The sequence below is a fragment of the Carettochelys insculpta genome, chromosome 19 (genome assembly GCF_033958435.1).
Source record: "Carettochelys insculpta isolate YL-2023 chromosome 19, ASM3395843v1, whole genome shotgun sequence".
NCBI classification, from domain to species: domain Eukaryota; kingdom Metazoa; phylum Chordata; order Testudines; family Carettochelyidae; genus Carettochelys; species Carettochelys insculpta.
Genome location: NC_134155.1, coordinates 1,870,453 through 1,894,768, shown reverse-complemented (window position 1 = coordinate 1,894,768; position 24,316 = coordinate 1,870,453). Strand labels below are relative to the sequence as shown.

The window sequence follows — 24,316 nt, the reverse complement described above, 5'->3', positions numbered from 1 at the left end:
CTATGAGTCCTCTCAAATTAATCAATCTTTGGGAAAAGAAGTAGGAATCTATTCTTTTGAATCCAACAAAACTGTCATCTGAATTCGCTTGTAGATTTCTGTGGATTTTTTTTTCATCATGCTGGTGTAAGGTACAGAAGAAAACATCTAGATTTTCAGATAACAGAGTTTGCAGTGGTGCAAGATAGAAATTTCACCTTTGACTTATAATCTTTGTCATTTATACCTGGAAGATCATTGACAAAGAATAACCATGAAATACTACCATGCAGTTTTTAGCGTCACTTTTCCAAGAATAACCTTTCTTTAAACCATGGAGCAAACATTCAGTCTAGCCAGATGATCCACTGATTCCCAAGGAGAATTTACCACAGACTCTTGCAGTAGCTGCATGATTAGTGAAAACAGACATGCAGGCTATGAAATTAAAAATGCACTTTGTTATCAACAAAAGACTGAGATATTGTAACATTACTGGGCATTGTCCAAGTTTGATATCTGAATGTTTGTCCCACATGTTCCCTGTTTTGTTACTTTTAATAGGTTAAGAGCTAGCTAGATGTTAGTGTCAGTTTAATGACAAGATTAAGATCTTTGTCAACAAGCACAGTAAGAGTCAGGAGTATTGTGTTGAAATTTCAACTTGTAGGGTCTTAGGCTGCTGCTATGCTACCAGTCTCCCGTCAGGGATGACGTGGTAATGAGGCAATTTGAAGCAAGCTAATGAGGCACTAACGTGCATATTTAATGCCCTATTAGCATAATGGCGTCCGCACAAATTTCAAAGTGCAGACATTGAATTACAGATTAACAATGAAGATGGGGGCAGCTTCGAAATAAGCACCCCACTTTGACATTCCCTTACTCTGATCTAGTTCTGTGGGAGTAAGGGAATGTCGAAGTGGGGCACTTATTTTGAAGCTGCCCTCATCTTCACTGTCAATCTGCAATTCAAAGTCTGTTTGCATGGCTGCCATTATGCTAATGTGATGCATTGAATATGCATATTAGTGCCTCATTACCGTGGTGCTGCCTATGGGAAGGTGGTAGTGTAGCAGCAGCCTTAGAGTCTTCTGAGGATATATATTTAGCACGAGGAGTTTTGTTTACAATTATTTAAAAAAAAGTTGTGTTTGTAACTTTCAGACACATGCCTCCCCCCAAAAAACCCCACCCTTTCCCCATATGCAATTATGTGGCATATGTAGGTTTGTGAGCCCCTTAGAAAATGGTATGCCATACAGATAATATCAGCAGGATACAAATCTGAGTCTTGTCCCTTAAATAAGGATAATATTGCTGTAAAACTGGACTCATTTTTCAAATTCAAACACTACTTTTTAGTGTGTTGAAAATCAACGCAGCTGTTTTCTATGCCTTGTACAGTATCAAAGAACCTTATGCAAACTTTCAATACAAATCCCTCATAGTTGGAATATTAGACCAGATTTGCATGATTTAGAATTTTCAGCTGCATCACTTAACAGTATTGCTCAAGTCCCAACAAAAAGCTGCAAATCCCAGAATAGTTTGAGACTACAGGCTGTATAATATCTTTTTTTTTCTTCCATCACAACAACAACAAATTTAGGATAAAGGAAGAAATGTTGACCACTAAGTCTGATGAATCTAGACACAGAAACAAAAGTCCAGATCAGAGACCAAGACTTAAAACCCCTGCTAAAGAAGAGGATAACCCGGATGCGGACAGTGACTTAGAAAGTGATAGTAGTGATGATAACCCTAAAGACATCAGAGCTAGTTCTAAAAAGAAGGAAATTCAGGACAGCTGTGAGAGCAGTGAGGAGGGTTCCAAACATTACAGGAGCTGGAAGCATTCCACCTCGTCAGAGTTTTCCAGTGAGGATGGATGTCACCACACCAAAACACATACAAATCGTTCCAGAAGAGGAGAAGGTAGATCAGGTAGAAAGGAAAGAGATGAACAACATGGGGAAAGGGATCGTGAGAGAAAAGATAGAAACCAGGAAAAAGGTCACCAGAGAGAAAAGGAAGACAGACATAGATATGGAGATCATATCAGTAAAGATCACTATAGAAAGAGGGATGATCAGGAGAACAAACTTCAGGGGAAATACAGAAAAGAGAGAGAAAGAGATGACAAAGAGGGCAGGAAAGAGAAAGAGTGGGATGACAATTATTCAGAAAGGGAACGAGAAAAAGACCGACTAAGAAATGGCAAAGACAGATACAGTGACAGAGAAAGAGGAGAGAAGTGCAGAGAAAAGGAGGAACATTTGAAGGAAGAGAAGGAGAGAGATGACAAAGATGACATGAAATACAGGGACAGGAAAGAAAATGGTCCCAGAGCCTCGGAAAGGGACAGGGCCAAGAAGCAAAGTAGCCCTAGATCCTTAGAAAGAGACAGACCAAATGACCAGGAAGGAGCAACAAAGGTAAAGAACAACAAGAGTAATGATGAAAGAATGTCGTGCTCTGAAAGGCTTCCTGAGCCAAAAGGTAAGGGTGCAGAGGAAAGGCAAAAGAGTGCAGAGCAGGTAGAGAAAAAATCAGTGTGTGTGAGCAAATTTGCCAAGCGAAGCAATGAAGAGACAGTGATGTCAGCAAGGGATCGCTACCTGGCTAGGCAAATGGCACGCGTTAGCACAAAGTCCTACATAGAGAAAGAAGAGGATTAGCTTCATTTCAGTGGCCAAAAACCAAGAGATGATGCACTTTTGCTTGTGGAAGAATCACTTGAGCAAGAACTCTTTGTGTTGAAATGAAAGTATTTCCTGACTGTTCTTGGTTTGTTTGTTTTTTCCAACTCAGTAATATAATAAAACAAATTTCTATGTTGAAATGTTTTGATGGTCTTTGTATGTTCATCCTGTCAAATGTACAGGCAAATTGTTTAATCTGACTGTTTCAATTCTTCCTGGCCTCCAGCATCATAGCCTCTGCTTTTGGATTTTAAACACGTACAGATGAGAATACTTGGCAATACTAGCCTGCATATAATCCTTATCAGCTCCAGCACTGCTCATCTTCTGGAGCAACCATGTTCTCAGACATCACTGTCCAGAGAAGTTAACAGAGTGTGTGGGAAAGAGAACTTTAAAGAGGGGGCAGGCAAAATGAGCAAGAATAATAATTTAGGTGACCCTGTATGTGTTGTGGAGTTTTGTAAACCAGATAAATTTTACCTTGCTAGGACCTGGATTTAAATGTATATAACGTATGTGTGGGGTTTTGTTTTTCTGGTTCTTGATGTACAGAAATATTTAAATAAAATGTAAGATATGTACTATATCTAATGCTTAGATCTTTCTTTGATGCCTATACTTTGCCAAGCTTTTGTGAAAATAGTTGCAGTATTGCTTCCTTACAAGATAAATCAATTATAGCTTTCCACTACATATGTTACGGTCAGCCCTGCTTGTTGTGCTATAGTTAATATGTTGAACTCACCAGGGGCTTATAAAACAGTAGTAAAAATCACTCTAAACTGTAACTTGGCAAGCCGCAAATCTGGCAAAGATAATATTTTTAAATTATATTTTCAGCAATCCTCCTGGCAGTTTTATACTTTTTCCTGCTAAGTGCATATCTTTTTCTTAACAGTGGCTGTGCCAGCATCAAGAACTTAGGCTTCAAAGGGGCTGAAAAGAGGGTTTAGACAATTTAGATGTCATTGTACTGCATTCCTGTAATTTAAAAACAGATTTTTAAAAACCCTTGTAAACATAGCAGCTAACCATTTGCATAGAGCCTCGTTACTTTGAGTGTTTTCAAGCTCAATTATATGGTCAAGATACTAAGATTTAGAGTATGTTTACCACACACATACAGAGTTTTGCTTTATATTAAGAATGGGATTGTGTTCCTACAAGTTTGTAACTGACTCTCAAGATATCTGTAATTATAAAAATTATGACTATATAGAAATATAACTGTGTATTATAGAAATTATAACTAACAAAAAAGAAAATATGTCCTGACTCTTTCCAGTTCCTTACAATTATTTATTTCTCCTGTCTCTCCTCTCTCCCCCCCAAAAATCCACTAAACAAACAGACAGAAAAAGAACTCTTTTTTGCACTCTTTGTGCATACAAAATGCCCATTGGCTTCAGGGAGAGATTTGGGTATTTAAGGAAGGCAGAATCAAGCCCAGAGATGCTTTAAAATAGGACCTTAAGAAAAAAACTGTAAAACTCTTATCAATAGTCATCAGTTTGAGATCAGGGGATTCATGATGAGATAGACAGAACTTAATTCCCCTATTAAAATCCCTTCAGTGGCTTCCCTTAAGCTTTCACGTCAAGATTATGTGTGTGGTCTCCACCTTTCAGACTCTTAGCAGGTCAGATTTAAAATGAAAAAAAGGTCAAGTTCATTTTTCTGTAGGCAAGTACTGGACTAAGTCTTCACTATCTTTGACCAAATTCAAATTTACTTGGGACAGCTCCAGAGATTGTTCCCATTTACTTACAACAGGCCTTCACCCCAACACATGCACAACATGTGAATACCAGGTGAACCAGAGTTCTTCATCGAGTGTCCCCGTGGGTGCTCCACAATAGGTGTCGGGCTCGCCCGGCGCCGCAGATCGGAATTCTTCCAGCAGCTTCTCCTGGATCGCGCATGCGCCGGCGCATGCCGCTCCCTTGCGCGTCCCTGGCCACGTGCGCAATCCGGTCCCCGCCAGTTCCTTCTCAACTGCCATCGGCTGCAGACGGAATCTACTCAGGCTACGGCCAGAGTCAGATTAGCTAGAGTTTTTACATGTAAATTGTTGTTCTTTTTTCTTTCCAAAAAAAACAAGAGAGAGAAAGCAAAAATAAATAAATAAATAAATAAAAATAAAAATATGTAATAAAAAGAGAGAGAGGAGCAGAGAAGGCGCGTGGACGTGTAGGCCAGTAGGCCTCCTGCCGCTGCAGGCCGGTGTCCGCAATGAGTAAACAGGCACGAATTAAGTGCTAAGTGCCCTATTAACAACAAAAAGACTCACCGCAATGTCCTCTTCAGGCTTTAAAAAGTGTGAGTCCTGCCGCGAAGCTATGCCGGCCTCCGATGTGCATAGCGAATGCTTTCGGTGCCTGGGGGAATCACACGTTACCCAGAAGTGTTCCCACTGTGCTAAGCTCACAGCCAGGGCCAGGAAAGACAGAGAAATGCAGCTGAAAATGCTCCTGTTTGATAAGGCTCTCCAGCCCGACTTGCCGGAGAGGCCTCAACCAGAGGGGCCCTCAGGGGTCCACAAAAGGAAGGCGGCTTCCCTCACCCCCTCGGTGCAGAAACGGAGGAAGCTCTCCCCAGCCCGATCCCTGCCGGCGGTCTCAGCGAGTGGGACGGGCGGAGCACACAGCCCCCAGCCGCATACTCAAACAAGCGGCAGCGCAGCAGCGCACTTGGCAGAGGCTGAGCCTCCGATTACCAAGCAGCCGGCATGCGCGGCACCTAGAGCGGCGGCCAGGCAAGCGCCGGAACCAGCAGCACCGACCCCTGCGGTGCCAGCGGTGCAGGGCCAACAGGCACGGAGCCTGCAGGCACCCGAGGACGTTATCTGCGTGGCACCACAGCTGAGCGGGCCGAGCGCGGCACCGACAGTGGGGCTGAGATACCCGGCACAGGAGGGGGCGGTGCCAGCCCCGCAGGGGAGGGGGAAGGCAAGAGCAAAAACCCGGCACCGCAGCCCTTCTCCGGACAGGGCTGCAATGCTGCTATCAACAAGCCTCCCCTTATGCTGCACACGCCACCCAGAAGATCTGGGTCTCCACCGGCCTATCCAGAGCCTCCTTCTCCGTTCCTCCAAACTACATCACCATGGCTTGGGCCACCTTCGCTCTTTCTGGGACTGGATCCCCTGGAGTACTATCACAAACCAGCTTCACCGTTATGTGTATCGTCGCAGAGATCTCGCTCTCCCAGACATCAAGGGTACGCACCCCGAGAGTGGTCCAGGTCTCCATCCCCGGACCCGTGCCCGTGCTGCCATGGTCATTCTTATCATGCTGGACACAGACACCCCAGGCATACACCTAGGGGCAGGTCCCCCCTGGCCGTCCAATACCCCCGTGGACACTCCCGGCCGAGGACAGAAACACAGCTATCTCAAGGGGAGTTAATTGTAGAACCCCGAGACTTTCCTTCGCAATCCTCCAGCAAGCGGGTGTACCATTGGCCGCAGGAACCTGAGAGTTCGAGGGAGGTTTACCCTAGTGGTTCCTCCTCGTCCTCCCCTGACAAGGCCACGGCCCCCGGGGACGTTGCTCCCCCGGATGACCTCAAACAGTTTCAGGAGCTGTTTAAAAGGGTGGCTTTTACGCAAGGCATCCAAACGGCAGAAGTGCAGGGGAAATATCACAAACTCCTGAAAAATTTGAGACCCCCGGCTTCATCCAAAATCGCTATCCCGCTCAACGAAGCCATTATGGAGGCAGCCACTACCGTATGGCAGACCCCGGCCTCCGCTCCGCCTATGAACAAGAGAGCGGATAAGGAGTACTCCGTCCCGGCGAAGGGCATGGAGTTCCTTTTTAGTCACCCACAACCAAACTCATTCGTGGTAGAATCGTCTCAGCAGAGATCAAAGACTTCTCAGTACAAATCGGGGGGTTCAGGCAAAGATGCCAAGAAGCTAGAGCTGTTTGGCAGGAAGGTATATTCCTCCTCCACCCTGCTATTGAGAATGGCAAACTATGCAGCACATCTAGCGAACCATAATTTTGATAATTACTCCAGGCTTACTTCTCTCATGGATTCGCTTCCGGAAGATAAGAAGCCGGTGCTAAAGGCAATTGTGCAAGGGGGCTACGTGACTTCGAGGACAGGAGTCCAGATCGCCCTGGACATGGCGGACACGGCGGCACGCTCAACGGCTACAGCAGTGGTCATGCGTAGAGAACCCTGGCTCCAGACATCGGGTATCCCGAGGGATCTGCAGGCGAAGATTGTGGATCTTCCCTTTGACACGCAGAAGTTGTTTGCAGACTCAACTGACTTAGTCCTCCACTCCAGTAAGGACTCCAGAGCTACACTAAGAACTTGGGGTATTTATACCCCTCCATATAGGAAGAAAAAGTATTACCCTCAGCAAAGATGATACCCGTACCAACCACAGGGTGCTCAGTACCAATGGGGCTACGACCAAGGGCGATATCAACAGCAGCAACAGTACAGAACTCCCAGGCGACGTTCTCAACAAAGCCGTGCATCCTCGGGGCAGGCCCAAAGGCAACAAGTTTGACGGGCATGTCGAGGGCTACACTATCACTACCATCGCGCAATGCCATTCCCAGCTCGTGTTCCATCATCACCTCCGACCGTTTCACTCCCAATGGCAAAAGATCACCGCAGACAAATGGGTACTGGAGATCATAGCCACAGGTTGCGCGATCCCCTTCCAGTCGCTCCCACCGCCGAAACCTCCTCCCAGGCCCCTCCTCACGGACGCTTCCCACGAGGCGAGACTCAAACAGGAGGTGGATCATCTTATATTCATAGGGGCAGTGGAAAGAGTGCCGGAGCAATTCCAGGGGAAAGGCTTTTATTCACGCTACTTCCTCACAAAGAAGAAAACAGGAGGCTGGAGGCCCATCTTAGATCTTCAGGGCCTCATTCGGTACTTGCGCAAACAACGTTTTCGGATGATCACAGTCGCCTCCATACTCATGGCACTGGACGATGGAGATTGATTTGCAGCCCTCGACTTACAAGATGCTTACTTTCATATAACGATCCCCCCGGCGCACAGGCGCTTCCTCCGTTTTATGGTCAGCAAGGAGCATTTCCAGTACAAGGTTCTCCCGTTCGGCCTCTCCTCGGCCCCCAGAGTCTTTACCAAAACCCTGGCAGTGGTGTCAGCCTACCTGCACAGACGGGGTATTTATATTCCCATATCTGGACGACTGCCTATTGAAAGGGGCCTCGAAGGTAGAGGTCCTACGCATGATACGCGTAACAGCAAACACGTTTTCTTCGCTGGGCCTAGTCATCAACCTTGCGAAGTCAAAGACCGACCCTACACAAGACATAGAGTTTATAGGGGCACGTATAAACTCTATTACAGCAAGGGTGTATCTACCCGATGCCCGCTTTCGCGCCATCAGTTCGCTGGCGCAAGTCATTACATACAGCCCCACGGTGCCGGTCTTAACGTGCTTGCAGCTGCTGGGCCACATGGCGACGTTGACGTTTGTGGTGCAGAATGCCAGATTGCACATGCACAGCCTACAACATTGGCTGGCGAGCGTCTACAAACCGGCATCCCACACTATCCGCAGGGTGGTATCGCCCACGACAGAGGTGCACAGATCCCTGCAGTGGTGGGTAAACCCCAAGAACCTGCTAACAGGGGTACCCTTTCACCAACCACAAATCTCTATTTTTCTTACTACTGATGCTTCCCACATAGGATGGGGAGCACACATCGGCGACAAGGTGACGCAAGGACTATGGTCCCCTGCGGAACAGTCACTGCACATAAATATACTGGAGCTCAGAGCAGTGTTCAACGCCTGCAAACATTTTCGAGACCACATACAGGGCAAAGTAGTCGGGATCAATACAGACAATACCTCCACTATGTTTTATATGAATCGACAAGGAGGAGCCTGATCCCGTGCCCTACGTGCGGAAGCAGTTCGGCTGTGGAACCGGTGCGTCGCCAACAAGATAACGTTGAAAGCCTCGTATTTGCTGGGAGCTCACAATGTGAAAGCGGACCAGCTGAGCAGGCACTTCGCACTCATGCACGAATGGCAGATCCGCTCCGATCTGCTACGACCGATCTTTCACACATGGGGGTTTCCCCAGATCGACCTGTTTGCCACTCAGCACAACAAGAAGTGCCCCCGGTACTGCTCCAGGGCAGGATTGGGGCAGGAGTCCCTGGGGGACGCATTCGCAATTTCATGGAAGGGCCCCCTACTTTATGCGTTTCCCCCCACAGTGCTCATCCACAAGGTCTTGCAGAAAGCCAGAAGGGAGAGAGCCTGCATGATTCTAGTAGTCCCAGCGTGGGATTGACAGCAATGGTTCCCCTTGCTTCTGCGCATGTCGGACCACCCACCGCTCCCCCTTCTGGTGGCGCCGGACCTACTCACACAGGCCCAGGGGTCCATAGTGCACCCACACCCTCAAGGTCTGCGCCTACAAGCATGGCTAACCCATGGCTCAGCTCCCTAGAAAGCACATGTACGGAGGGAGTACAACAAGTCCTGGAAAGTAGCCGAAGGACCTCCACCAGGAAGACCTACAAGCAGAAATGGACTCGATTCACTGCCTGGTGTTCCGCCACGCAGTTAGCGCCCCTTGACGTTCCTATACCTGTAATACTAGAATACTTACTGGACCTCAAGAGGGGCGGGCTTTCCCTATCCTCGCTAAAAGTCCACCTCACCGCTATATCTGCTTTTCAGCATGCAGAGGAGGGGCCCACGGTATTTGCCCATCCTATTGTTACCAGGTTCCTGAAGGGGCTGGTAAACCTGTACCCCCCTTGGAGACCGCTTCCACCATCGTGGAATTTGGACTTGGTGCTCAGCATGCTAACGGGCTCACCATTTGAACCCTTAGCCACAGTTCCCCTACGTCTCCTTACGATAAAAACAACATTCCTCCTTGCAATTATGTCAGCTCGCAGGGTGAGTGAGCTCGCAGCAGTTATGGCAACGCCACCCTGCACAGTATTCTCAAAGGAGGCGGTAACTTTACGGCTGCACCCAGCCTTTGTTCCGAAAGTTTCTTCAGAGTTCCACCTTAACGAACCAATAGTTTTACCCTCGTTTTACCCGAAGCCTCACAGCTCCAGCAAGGAGGCACGCCTGCATCTCCTGGATGTGAGGAGGGTGTTGGCCTTCTACATAGACAGAACTAAGTCCTTCCAGAAAACGGACAGACTTCTAGTCTCTCTCGCTCCCAGGTCAAAAGGAGAAGGTCTCTCTTCACAGAGAATCTCAAAGCACATTGTGTCCTGTATAAAAATGTGCTACGAACTTCGAAAGACTCCTTTGCTGGCCCCGCCTAGGGCTCACTCCACCAGGGCGGTGGCGGCGTCAACAGCCTTCTTCAAGGGCATCGCGTTAAAAGACATCTGGAGAGCGGCGACCTGGTCATCCTGTGATACCTTCGCCAAACATTATGCACTACATCGGGTATACCAAGAGGATACCCGCCTCTCGACAGCAGTCCTTTCGGGGGCAAGCTGCACATAAACCGATTACCCACCTCCTTACTTGGGTTACTGCTGGGTAGTCACCTATTGTGGAGCACCCACGGGGACACTCGATGAAGAAAGAGAAGTTACTTACCGTAGTAACAGTGGTTCTTCGAGATGTGTCCCCGTGGGTGCTCCACCACCCGCCCATCCTCCCTGCTTCGGATCTCTGTTTAGTGTTTTTCAGGAGCATCCAAGGCGGTTGGTCAAGGAACTGGCGGGGACCGGATCGCGCACGTGGCCGGGGACACGCAAGGGAGTGGCGCGCGCCGGCGCATGCGCAATCCAGGAGAAACTGCTGGAAGAATTCCGATCTGCGGCGCCGGGCGAGCCCGACACCTATTGTGGAGCACCCACGGGGACACATCTCGAAGAACCATCGTTACTACGGTGAGTAACTTCTCTTTCCTCACTGCTGTGCTACTCAGTTTTATGTTGTGTAAATCTTTTCTGAATTTCCTTCTTGAAATGTACACATTTGCTAGACATTCTTCTTGTGTCAAGTGCCTATTCATTTCCCCCTACTTAGTTACTATTCAAAAAGGGAATCCATGGGGGATAATTTTAGGAGAAAAGTGTGGAAATGCTCTTGATACTCCTCTTCTTGGTTATCTGCCTTAGTTACCTGGCAAAATGCTTTAGTTAGGTCCTTAGATTTTAGCCAGGCCATTTTATGACGTTGAACATGGCATTGTGCCACGTGAACCTTAAATGCAAAGATCTGAAATTTAACATGATTTATAAATGCAATCATAAAGTGCTCTTGAAAATCAGGGTGCATTTTTGAAAAAGTAGGTTATGGTACTGAATACCATAATCCTTCCTATACTTGCTTCCATCTCCTGGTCCCATCTCTGTTCCTGTCCATTACAGGCACCGTTCTAGAGAGCGAGACATGTAAGAGATTTAGGAAACAAATGGAATGCTGAGAGATGATTTCCTACCTATTGTAGGTAATTGGACACAATCCATTGTAGGGGACATTTGTGCTCAAATGCTCTGTAAAGGCTTGTTGGTAACTATATCAACAATAAAATGTCCTTATATTTGTGTTCCTTGTGTACTCAGTTTTCATGGCAGCAACAAGGAATTTGGAGCAAAGCATTTTCCAGGGATTAATACCATCAACTGCACTTTGGATAATTTTCTCCTTAATAATCCTCAGTAAATAACCTGAAATTCATCTATTAGTGCTTGATTAGAAAGATAGGAACTGATCTATTGTTCTAAATATCTCTGACTGTTTTGAAGTGCTGGGAAAGAGGTTTGTATATTCCAGTCATGAAGACCTGAAACACACTATGAGTGGCATTAAATATAACTCTTGCAAACTCCAGAGATTCCTCAAATAGAGAATTGATTACCTAATATTTTGTGAACAGGTCATTTCCTGCTCAGGAGGATGGAAAGCATTGCACTGACATGGCTGAATTTGTCAAATTTAAAAATGATTGTCAAGAAAGCTCACATTGTACATGTTTAGGAACAGCTGGCGAGCCAGTGCTGTTGTCAGCTTTGGGAAATGTTGCGAGAACCTTCATTACTCCTTTATCAGTATGCCATAAAATGTTTCTCAGACTGGAATTGGGCTTTGCCTACTTTAATCTTGGTGATATATTTGCTTTTACAGTTTGCAGGAAAATCACAAGCTGTCTTATCAGTGTGACAGCACTGAACTAGAGCATGGTGTGGCCAGCTGTCCCGCCATCAGTTAGAATGTCCCCAGGCTAAGCCAGAACAAGCCCTAGTATTTTATCTTCTGACTCTTTATCTAAGTCACCATTTTTCTGTCTTATGAGCCCTGCCTAATTTTCCACCCTCCTGCTTTTAAAATGTTTCTGACCTGACCAAAATCACCTAACCTCAGGCTTTTATAAATCAATTTCAGTGCATTTTAATCATGTTTAATAGGGTATTTTGCTTTTTTGGGTAACCCTAGTTTTGTTTCATTAATGCAGGCAGGGGAGAAAGGACATTCATTTCTATACACCTACTCAATGGATAGAAAAAAATGTTAGCAGTAGCAAACAGCATGGTGGGAAGCAACAAATGAGCGGACTGGTCCTTCGACAGTTCTGTTTACAATGAATTAAACATTTTCCACAAAAGGGAGTGTGTTGAGAAGGCATTGCCTGCCAAGGCTTTGGTTATCTCAGCTACAAATAAAACACCTTTTCTGTCTGTAAAAGTTCAGTACTAAAATGGGATATAGCTTTGGTTCTTTCACATCCTCAGCTAAGTGTCAGAATGCAAAGGCGATAAAAATGGGGTGCAGATTCATAGTGATGGAAAACTTTGGGCCAAATTCCTGTTACACTTCAATTCCAATGAAGTTGCACCTGCGTACACTAGGTTTAAGTCAATACAAAACCTTAAGCTGAATTGTCTGAAAAGAGTGACATTTAATATTCCTGGCATACGTCATGAATGGACATGTTAATCAAACTTGAGCACTCAATTGTAGTGGCATCATTCTAACTGCTTCCCTGATATTATGTTCAGCAGACTTACCTTTACAGAGATGAAAGTGGAAATTTAAAATGCTATGTGCAAACTCATGTCAATTCACAAATATCTTAAATAAGTTTATTGAGCAACTAAGCATCTATTTCAAATGTGGAGGAGTTTGCTTTTGTAATTTCTGTTAAACGAATGTCATGAAATTTCGTACTATGGTGTAGTTTGTTTAAGGATAGTCAGAGAGATAGTCGTGTTAGTCTATATTCTGTCATAACAAAATGGTGGTCCAGTAGCCCTTTAAAGACTGACAAAATAATTTATTAGGTGGTGAGCTTTGTATGGCTATGGTCTGAAGAAATGGGTCTGTCCCACGAAAGCTCACCACCTAATAAATTATTTTGTTAGTCTTTTAAGTGCTACTGGACTGCCTTTTTGTTTTGTTTAAGTATGGGAAGGATGTGTCAGTATGCGAACAGCTAAGAGGATCCACCATATTTTGTTGAGGCAGTCTAGTCAGTAGTGAATTCTGTAATTGGAAAATGTGTGCCTTTCTGAATTCACACTGTTACCTCCCACAAGAGATGGGACAGACACATGCATATTTATTATGATATTAAATTTATTACAATAACAGTTTACAAGACAAGGCACATACTGATGACTTACAATCCAGCTTGGAACATTCATAACTAAACAGCTGCATAAGTTAATGCAAGTGCATCATAGGCAAGTCAGAGGAAATATACAAATAAAACTCCAGTTTAATTCTCTTATTAAAGTCTGAAAGGTAAACATGTTCCCAGTTCACAAAGATAAACTGGTTTTGGAAGTTCCCTTATCACTGTTCATAGCGATTTACTGGTGGCTCTAGTTACATGGTAGGAGAGCCAAGGAGTAGGAGAAGGAATCCATTGCCTGAAATGCTTCCACAGCCAATGAAGCCTGTGTGGCCTTGGTTGAATTAAAGGTGTGGCCAAAGGTGTAACATTCAGATATCTACATCTATTTGTTGACCTGAGGGACAATTGTGGGTTACTCATAATGATTTCAGAAGAATGTGAAAAGAACATAAACTATTAATGATAAAAATAAATGGTCAGAAAACATGGCCTCAGTTTTCTTGCCTCTGTGCTAGTCAGAGGAGATTTGACATGACTGATTTTTCCTAACACACTGTCAGGGGATCAACCCTGTGACAAGACTGGCAGTGTTAAAAAACCTCCAACCAACCTACAATTTAAAAAGTTTCCAGGAACAACTTGATGGCTCAGCTTTTAAAGAGTTAAATGTAGGGGGTATGGTGTATCTGCATTATGCTGAAAAAGATCTGTACATTTTCATTTACTTTTGGAAGGCTTCCTGACTGCTTTTTTCCTAAAAATGCAGTGGAAAGACCTCAGTATGTATTTTTCTTGTGAAGAGCCCAGAGTTTTTTAAAATTAGCTTTATTGCTCAGCTGAATTCTGAATCATGATCTCAACAGCAAATTAAATTTCCTGAAAACCATGTTTTCAACAGGATGGATATTATACAGTACTCCCACATTTACACTGTGCTGCTTGAAGAAAAATTTCTTAATGAAATTTCATTTCCAGTCTTCAGCCTTCCATGGAAACCAAAGACTGTAAATGAGACCATGGTGCCCTTCTGCAGTTGCGTAACACAGGACAGATGTTAATGGCAAAGAAAACATTTCTTGTGATTCCTTCCCCTGCTTATGGACTTATTCCCTTAAAACTCAGGACAATTTATCATTTTTATGGGAAGACAGGAGGATATGATTCAGAGGGTGTGCTCCTGCATGGTTGGTTGTTGTTTTTTAAAAGACGGAATGTTCATTTTTACAGGATCTCTATTTTCATCTGGACTTGGAAAGCATTGTGCACACTGTAAGCAGTGCTATTACCACATTCTAAGTATAATTACACTTCTCAGTTGAGTTTAATGATGGCATTATTTGAGCTGATTGTGCTGCATCCCAGCCTTTTAATACTATGAGTCACATTGGTTATCATCAGTATTAAAGAGCAGGAAGGAGAGGAAAAATGACATCGTTTCTTGAGTACAATAAAATATCGACCAAAAATCTCTTCAGTGGCAAGGGGTGTTGTTCTGCGGTGCCTAGCACCTTTTGTAGTCATGTGAGCCCTTGCAAAAGAATGTAAATTGCTACCATTCTGCTTTGGTAGCACTTTACATTTACTGTATGCAAACTGCATTCATGATTTTGCTATGGGATCAAGTCCATCTTCTTTGTCAGTCAATTGCACCGTTGTCCTTTTGTATTTGGAAAAGCCTCCCAATACCTTCCTTAGGGATAACATGCATTTTTAAGACTCTTTGTTGGTCAGTGGAGGAGAAAAATTCTAAGAAGGAAGTAGGACTTCTTCAGTAGCTGTCAGGGTAGTGTTCTACTCTTGTCAGGGATGCTCAGCAACTTTAAATTTCAGGCCAACTGCCTCTTTCAGGATATAAAATGGGTAACACCAATTACGGCCTGTTAGCTGCAGAAAATTACTCCCTAGTACTTTGCATATCTACAGGGCTTTTTACCTTCTAGGTGTGGTAAAAGGCATTAGACTTTATAGAACTCCAGTGGAACAGGCAAGCAGGCTTATCTTAATTTTTATCTGAGAAACTGAGACTGAAAGCAAATGACTTTCCCAAGCCTGCACAGTGTCAGATTCAAGGTAGATTGATTCCTTTGCACATGTTACTTTTTAGTCTGTTGAGAAACAGAAATGGAAAGCCCAGTACTTTCAAGCAGCGAGAGCTAGTAGTTAGGCTGGAGAGACAAGAGCCATTAATTAATTTTATGAGACTGCACATGTATGTTTAGTAGGCTTGTGATGAGATTTAATTGTAACTGTTATTTTTAAATGCAAAATGTTGTATTTATTGATTATTTAAAAATCCATTTACATAGAAATTCTGTTTTGCTTTGTTTTTTTAAATCTTTGCATTTTATCCACCCTGGTCAGATTGTTGTGTGCTATTGTCTAAATAATGCATGTGAATAATTATTTTACAAATACAGTTACATCTCAAAAGCTATCATGTGGTGCCACAATGGTAGTGCTGAAGAGTCCAGTACTCTTCCACCTACCAGTAAAAAGCAGAAGCTGCTGCAGTTATTACCACCAGAACATATCCTGAGTTTCAATTTCTGTACTAGGGCCTGGGAAGAAATCTTTAGTTTCAATCTAGATAATGCTCTGATGGACCCTAACCAACCCCATCTCGTTCCTGAATAAAATCATTCAAATATTTGCAGCTGGACTTCACTGTAAGTTAGAAAGCAGAGACAGAAAGATCCTTTTTTAAACAGAGCTGTTTGGGCTGGGAAAAGCTGTCATTGAATGAGACTACCTCATTGGCTCAGGGAACAATTCAGCTTAGAGTATCTATCCATTTAAAAAAAATGAATAAACATTTCACAGTTCTGGTATTGGCTGGACAAAAGTTAGGTAGAATAGAGAAGATGGGTGAGTTTATTGAGCAAATGTTTGCAAACAAGTTTAAAGCACAGGTTTAACAGTAGTGGACTTGATAGGTGTCTGGGAGCAAATTTTTGGGTTGGGGTGAGGGTGATACTAAAGCTTCTCCCTTACCAAATTTGATGCTGGGAATAGGTAGGTATCAGTTCACTTCAGCCTGTCACTACATATATTTTCAGCAATAAACTTATGACAGAAAAGCTGAACATTGAACAGTTGTATCAAGTGGTTTCTAATTAGCTAGTTATTAGTTTTAACTTTGAATATTACATTTTAGACATTTTTATAAAATAGCCCATGACATATTTTTACAGTTACCTCAAATCCTGCGTATGTTTGTCCTAAAAATTCAATTAATCTTAGAAGCTGTTTTTAAATATACGAGAGGAGTGAATTGTTAAACTATTCCTTGCACCTCATTATCCCTTGAGACATGGATTTACTTTGTCTTTTTCACAGCACTGAGACACATTATTCCCTTTTGAGATGAATGGCATGCTGTTAGTAACCCTTTGTTGTTAAACGAGACAGAATAAATGTCATCCTTCTCGAAATTATTTTTGTGTTAATGAGTTGAGTTACAGTCCTACAAGTAAAAGGTTCTTGAGTCTATAACTTAAGTGTAGGAGAGGTTATTTGAGGTGGACTTCTATCTGAATAAGCAGAAAAGTCTTGGGAGAAAAGATGAAAATTTGTAGTATTCAAAAGGCATAGCTGAACCCCTCTGTGCAAATATGTTCTTTGTATGTGTCAGCATAAGCTTTCTCTTTCAGAAGTTTCTTAATGCTCACCTACATGAATTCTTGTATGGCAACCCCTTTATTTTCAACATAGGCAAATCTAAGTAATTTCTGTGTAACTGCATAGTTATTTGAAGGTCATAAAATTCACTCAGCAAATGCAGCTAAGTTCAAAAGTAATCATTGTTTAACCTACCCTCTGGCTTGAGAAGGCTTAAGTACTTATGGACTGTTATAAATTAATATGTATGTAGAACTTAATTTGCAATTAAATCCTTCAAATATTAGTATATATCCAGTTATTAGAATTCATCTTTGTAAAATTGTACTCACCAGTGTCCCAGAATGAGTAAAATAGCATTGCTTTTTCGTTATCTTTTGAGCTTATTTACTACACAAGCAAGTAAATTTTCACATTTTGTACAAATTTTTAGACTTGATATTTGTGCCAACCAATATGAAGTGTTATCCTAAGTTTTAGTTTTGCAACAGAAAACTATAGGAAAAGCCACAGGCTAATTCCCACAAACAAGTTTAAAAGAAATCTATGTAGCAATGATGGTACAGCCTCTGGCATCTGACCACCAAACAATTCACAACTGGGTTATAGTTTCTAAGAAATAAATAAGCTAAGTCTGTCTGTCAAATGTCATCATGAATACACAGCTAAATGAGAAAGGGAGTGTAGCGGTTTCTAATAACTTAAATGTTTGCCAGCTGACCAGTGACTAGGAGATGGAGGAGTGGAGGATTTTATGTAACTAGTTTCAAAGAAGCGTAGGGAAGAGGCTGTGAATTTTCTGAAGTCCAGAATTTTTAAGATCATTCTTTTGTGGAATGCTTCTTATGTGAGAAACAACTAATGAAAGCTGGTATAGTCCATAAAGTGCAGAAAAGTGGTTTAGAAAAGAAGAGGAAAAGTGCTACCAAATGTGTGTGCCACTGTACACATGGTGTGCATACACAGTACTTCTCAGGCTTGTTTGCTACGTCTTTCTTTGCCTACTCCACAGCAGAACGAGGATTTGATGGTCCTATTATGTTTAAGCTATAGAACTCCTATTACTCAGGTAATATATGGCTGTCAGAACTATTTTCCTGTATTTTTCAATTTCGTTTAAGCAATGAGATCTTTAGAAGCAAATACAACATGGTCCAATACAGATGATCACATTGAGAAAAATACAGGAATACTGTCACAGATTTGACATTCTAAATCTAACCTTAACTTATACTCATCCTATAGTGGTTTATGAGTCACACACACACTTTCAAACAGCCGTGCAAAGAGTAACTTCATTCTTTCAGTTGAACAGTAACAGGGAGGAAGCCGTGCTAGTCTATACACTATCAAAACAAAAAGCAGTCAGGTAGCACTTTAAGTAGTTTTAAGTAGCATTTTGCTAGCCTTTAAAGTGCTACTTGACTGCTTTTTGTTTTCTTTCTCTCACATACACACACCCTCATGTTTTCAGAACGAATCAGTTCAGCAGTGAACACGTAGTCTGGTTTGAAGTGCACAGCAGATGTCGTTGAAATGCGTGGATCTGTATGCTGGAGGTACTGTTTCCAGATGCACATTGCTGTTGTCTGGGCCTCCATGGAAAATGCCCTCCCATTCCTTGGCTCAGCTGGAAACTCAATTCTTTGGAAAGGGGAGTATGGAGGGTTGGGGAGCACAGAGAAAGTTAAAACTTTTACACCTTTTCCCCTCCCCCCAAAATGTTCACTTAAACTGCGTTCATGCGGATGTCCCCAAAGGGAATTTCTGTGGCTGTTTCCGGGGTAATGCTTTTTAGAATACGCTGTTGAGAAGAAAACACATGTTAGAGAAAATGGCAGAGAGATAGTCGTGTTACTCTGTATTCTAGCAAAACAAAAAAGCAGTTATGTAGCACTTTAAAGACTAGCAAAATAATTTATTAGGTGATGAGTTGTGGGACAGACCCACTTCTTCAGATCAGTCGTTCTGTCCCACAAAAGCTCATCACCTAAATTATTTTGTTAGTCTTTAAAGTGTTACATGACTGCTTTTTTGTTTGATGTTAGAGAAAAGCTGCATAAATTTTAATTTTGGGTAGAACTTTGCAGTTACTTGAAAAGGGATACTGGATTTAGCTTAAAGAAAAATTTGACTCATTTTTAAAATACACACATATTTACCTGCCTTGCATAGGTGTGGTAAAACTTAGCTTATTTGTAGAGCACTTCAAAAATGTAAAGTGATATAGAAGCACAAAGTTTTATATTGTTTTTAGTTGACATAAATGGTAGCATCCAGGCTACTTTCCAATTTGATTGTATTAGTGCCCTTGTGATCATTTACTTGTACTATCAACTTTATTGAACATATCTCCTCTGAATTGATATTTACATATAAATAATGAGTTTCCAAATTCCATCCCAGCTTGGTATGGGGTGTGTTTTTCTAATAGCCTTGAGCAACAGATATATTGATCTAATTTCCTTGTGCAGACCAAACCTGAGAGATCTCTTTTTTCAGCTGACTATCAGAGCAAACAGAAAGGTAGCTGTGTTAGTCTAGCACCCCGTTTCTCTTCCTAAACAGATTCAGAAGTAATTCATGCAAGGATACCTCTTGTGATCAAATCAGGATAGTTGGGTAAACACTCATCACACTACTACTACTGTTACTTTCTTGCACATTTATAGTGTATTTCTTTTAAGATCTTAAAGCATTTTACCAATGTGTATTATCCCTACCAAACACTAATTCTCAGCGCTTAACCATCTTAAACATTCACCGACCAAAACCAAAACCTCTAGCACAGAATAATGATTTCACTAGTATCTTGTGTCCCTCCAGAACACTGAGTTCTGCAAAACTCATTCAGAAAACCAGGCAAGACAGAGTTAAGGTTCACACTCACTCAACAGTAGCCTGCCACCCTGGGGCTGGCAGTAGCCTCTTGGGATTGCTGTGTGCTGCCTGCATTGTATTAGGTAGAGCTGTATTGAAAGGGAAGGGTTGTTTGGAAAGTTTTGATTGTGATATGAGGCATTTTGGAGGTCTGTGTCCCTCTGGGCATGTGTCGGAGTCCTCTCCCTAACCTGTATGTGTAATCTAAGAAAAGAGGCCCATGTGTACTTTGAGAGATACACTATGCCTTATTGAAGCTCTGTGTTGTGTAGCAGTGGGCACAAGGATCCCCTAGCCATGGGGATTCTCTGTCTGAATGAAGGATGTGGTCTGTAGGTTTAGTGAAGGGTAAGCAAAAGCATAGTGTGAGATAATGTGGTGTGTGTAAGGGTAAAGTGGTTATAACATTTAGCAGATAGAGTTAGCTTAGCATATGAGTGTTGGGCATGTGTAGGTAGTTCCCTTGTAGCACTGTGCAAAGATAGAGTGTGAGCTTGAGCTAAGGGTGTACTGGGGCATAACTCCAAAGAGAGAGAGTTGAGGTTGTGTGGGTGTGTTTTTTAATTCTTCAGTTTATGGCTTTCAGGCATTATGAGTTTTGCTGAACAAACATTCAAAAAGGTCACAAGGTACCACTGGGCAACATTCATGCTCATTAGCAAGTTTATCAGTGAATTTCTGAGGTTTTTTTTTTTTTGCAAAAGAAATCTTAGTAGGAGTTAGTCATTAGGCAGTTCTGGTCATACATGTGTGCAGCTGAGATACCTTTGTGGCCAGGTAATGGTGATAAGAGCTTGCTCTAACATAGCACCGTTATCAGTAGATCTCAGAGCACTTTGCCAAGGAGAAAAACATCATTTTCCCCATTGTACAGATTGGTAAGCTGAGGTATGAAGTATAAAGTGACATGGCCAAGGTCACCCAGCAAGCATGAGGCAGAGGGGGGAAAAGTAGCCAGGCTTTCCAAATCCCAGACCATTCTCTCTGTTGGGTTGCTGTGTGATTCCTAGGTGTGTGCCTCTCTCATCTGTACAGTGAAACAGGGACAATGGTTGTGCTTTGAAATGTTCAGAGTTTGCAGTTACTAAAAGCTGGTGCGAGAAATCTCAAGACATGGTTTGTGTCCCACAAACAATGTTTATTACATGGGGAGAGCAGTAATGATAAGTATTGGTGGATCTCCTTCTTCCATCTCCCTTTGCCTTTGTTCTGCATAATATGGAGCCTCCCCTCTGCTACCATTTCCATCTCCCCTCCCGTTTCATTGAGCCAGTAGCACTTGGGAAGCCGGGTGTGTACATGATAATGGGTAGAAATTGGTGAACGTTCAGAAGACCTGTGTGTTTCAGGGTGCTGCGTATTGGAAACCCAGTTCTCAAATATGGATCATTCACCCAACTCCAGTAGTGCACACAGCACATTTCAAGAACATACTGAGGAAGCATGAGGATTTGCGCACACTTAGAAGAATTAACCTTCACACAGAAACATTACCACAACCTTACCACTGGCAGAACTGGACAGTGCTCTGGTATAATACCCTATAAAATTAATCAGCAGCTCCTTTGCTACAGACAGGTTCCTAGCACAGGCTGCACCTGTGAGTGGAGCAGGCTCTGAGAAGTGCTACGTGGCCCATTCATCTCAATGGATGTTCCGAGCTGAGTGAAAATAGGAGGCTCTGAGTCACATGGCCTCCCGGACATGGGGGGTGGGAAGAAGTCGTCGCTTTCCTGTAATGTGGGCAGTAGCGCAGAGGGGCTCAGACATCCACAGATGGATAGGGCTCCTACAGATCCTGTTCATGTGAGAAGGGCGTAAGGAGAGTGGCTCAGACACCCCAAAAGGGTCAGGGTTTCTCTGTTTCCAGCACACCCAGAGGAGAAGTATGTGAGAATGACAGGCATCTCTAATTCCTCTCCTTTACCCTGCCACCTCCATGTCATACCTAACACTGTCCCGAAATCCCTCCTTTAGCACTTTTGCCCGTGTATTCCTTTCCATATAATCCCCTTGTCTCCCTGAAGACTCACATCCCCTGTCACTTGCACTGCTGTACACCCTCAATCCCCCTCCTCTCCCAGCTAGCATTTATGTGTAATTTATTTTCTTTCTGAAATAGTACAATCACCTTCTGAAGTTTTTGCTGTACTCAGATTACGTTTCTCCAACAATTAAAACACACACCCTTGGACAGAGGCAGAGCACAGCAGCAAGCTTAGCTTTAAAACACACAGCATGGCTAGGTTTCATTTCAGCTCTCTACTAATGGTTGGGTTTGTACGTGCACTGCCTGGCTTGTGCTCATGTTCAGGGTTCTGTGAGTCATCCTTGGCTAGTAAAGCTTTTGGGATTTCATGCACAATGTACTCAGCTGGCTTGTTTGTGAGTGTTAGCGTGTGCCTGCCTAAAGAACCACTCACTTTCAGTTTGGCTTTTGCCAAAGCTTAGTCAGTCCCCTGCACTGTCTGGGGTAAATGTTGAATGACTGAGATCCTTTGGATGTGCAGAGCAACTGTTTGAGCCTTAGGTCTGAACAAAAAAAGATGACAGAATCTGTCAACCTTATGAAAGTCTGATTTCCTGTGGAGAGCTGTGTCTTAGGGAACCCTTGCTCAAAAGACCCCAAATTTCAGTCGCTAACTGTACTCAACATCCCTATTAGGCACAGCAAATTTCAAGGCAATCTGTGAAACCATGTGCATTTTAAAGCGCTTGAAAGAGTTGTTCTTGAAACAGGAATTCTCAACCTTAATTATTTGCAGAGTTGGCAGTCCCATAGCATACATAACCCACCATTTCTTTTCAGTAATTACAGGATTTAACTATTAAAAGAGTTATGCTTATCCAAGCATCAAGCAACCTGGAAAACACAGGAGCATCATTGATAGGCCATCTTTTTGTATGAAGTGCAAAGACAGTATGGCTATGTCTGGATTGCAGGGATTTGTCAACAGAAGTTCTTGTGCAAAGATACCTTCCAACAAAACTTCTGTTGCCAGATTGTGGCCAAACTGCAAGCAGATCTCAAAAGTGATCCGCTCTGTTGACAGTGTGTGGCTGGATTGTCCATATGCTCTCTTGACAAAATAGCCAGCCAGAAGCACAGTAGACAGGGCTGCCCAGTGTCCCAGAAGCAGCCCCCGCTTCTTCCCCCAGAAGTCCACACCGGCTTTCTGTGGACAGATCTCTGTCAACAGAGGCATTATTCCTTGTGGGGTATGGGATAAGGCTGTCAACAAAAGTGCTTCATTCTGTTGAGTTACTGTTGATGGAACACCGTAAGAATCTGGATGCTCTCTGGGTTTTGTCAACAAAACCCTCTGGTGTAGACATAGGGAAATAGGCTATCTCTTACCTATGGCAGGGTAGAGGGTGGAAAGAACATCCCATCACAAATTAACTTGAACAAATAAAACATATTAGATACCTCTTTAAATGTCCCTGGGGTGATTATCAACCGATAAGCCATGTAGATTGGAATGCAGATAACAGAGGAGGTTCCTATGCTGTAACCCACTATCATGGTCCAGTAGGGATAGTTATAATCAAAAAGCCGTAGATCAGGAGGGCTGGACATAAAACTGCAAATGATGAACTGAAATAAAAATCCAACACAGTATTATAAACACACAATGTTGTATATTGCACATAATTAGCCTTTGGGACCAACTGCTGCAATATATCACTGAGACCAAAAGCATATCTGGATTCAAAAAAGGATTAAGCACTTAAAATAATGAAAAAATCTACATTTATATTAGAAAGGATAAGCAGTCCTTGCATCACTTTAGAGACCAACAAATTTATTTGTTAGGTAATGAGCTTTCATGGGTAACACCCAATCTGAAAATCTGAATAAATAAATTTGTTAGTCTTTAAGGTGCTACAGGACTGCTTGTTTTTTTGTTTGAAACTATAGACTAACACAGCTACTATGCTGGGACTGTGTCTACCCTTGCCCCTGCCAGCACTTCGAAGTTTGACACTTTGAAGTTGCTGCGGGAGAGAATTAGCCTAATGAAGTGCTGCATATTCATCACAACACTTCATTAGTATTCTCCGATCAGCCTGAGTACCATGCCCCCTTCAAAGTAGGGGGCAAGTGTAGACATAGCCTGAGACTGTTAGAAAGGATGTAAATGCTCATGGTTAGATCAAAAGCAAGCAAAGACAATATGTATCTTCTAGAACTGGAAAGGACCTTGAGCCCAGTCCCCTGCCCTGTCACCATAAGTGGCTTAATGAGAGATGGGTTTTTTTTTTCTGTTTTCAAATCTATTTGCCCCAGATCCCTAAATGACCCCCTCAAGGATTGAGCTAACAACGCTGGGTTTAGCAGGCTAAGGCACAAACCACTGAGCTAAATTCTCTTATGGAAAATTTATTCCATAAGAAACAAAGTATTCTTGAATCCAAACAAAGAGACAGGCGATTGGTCTAGAGTCACAGATTTTAAAGCCAGAAGGGACCATTAGATCACCTAGTCTGGCCTTTGGCAGACTGCAGGCTGGAGAAATTTGTGTAGTTACGCATGTGTTAAGCCCAAATTA

General features: G+C 43.0%; 2 protein-coding genes across 7 annotated transcripts in view; one reads left to right on the top strand and one right to left on the bottom strand.

Moving 5' to 3' along the window:
• NSRP1 (nuclear speckle splicing regulatory protein 1) overlaps nt 1-24,316 on the top strand; it is a 146,607-nt gene that overhangs the window by 46,787 nt on the left and 75,504 nt on the right. For 4 of the 6 annotated variants that reach the window (XM_075014057.1, XM_075014055.1, XM_075014056.1 and 1 more), the window contains one exon: nt 1,592-2,828. The exons of the other annotated variants lie outside the window; for them this stretch is intronic. In XM_075014057.1, coding sequence (XP_074870158.1) covers nt 1,592-2,660 — 1,069 coding nt within the window. In that variant the 3' untranslated portion in view covers nt 2,661-2,828. Of the gene's footprint in view, nt 1-1,591; nt 2,829-24,316 lie in introns of those variants that run through there. 6 annotated transcript variants of the gene reach the window in all.
• SLC6A4 (solute carrier family 6 member 4) overlaps nt 13,087-24,316 on the bottom strand; it is a 29,089-nt gene continuing 17,859 nt past the window's right edge. The window contains exons 12-13 of the mRNA XM_075014054.1: nt 23,194-23,361; nt 13,087-18,687 (exon numbers count right to left, since the gene is read on the bottom strand). Of these exons, the coding sequence (XP_074870155.1) occupies nt 18,613-18,687; nt 23,194-23,361 (243 nt within the window). The 3' untranslated portion in view covers nt 13,087-18,612. The remainder of the gene's footprint in view (nt 18,688-23,193; nt 23,362-24,316) is intronic.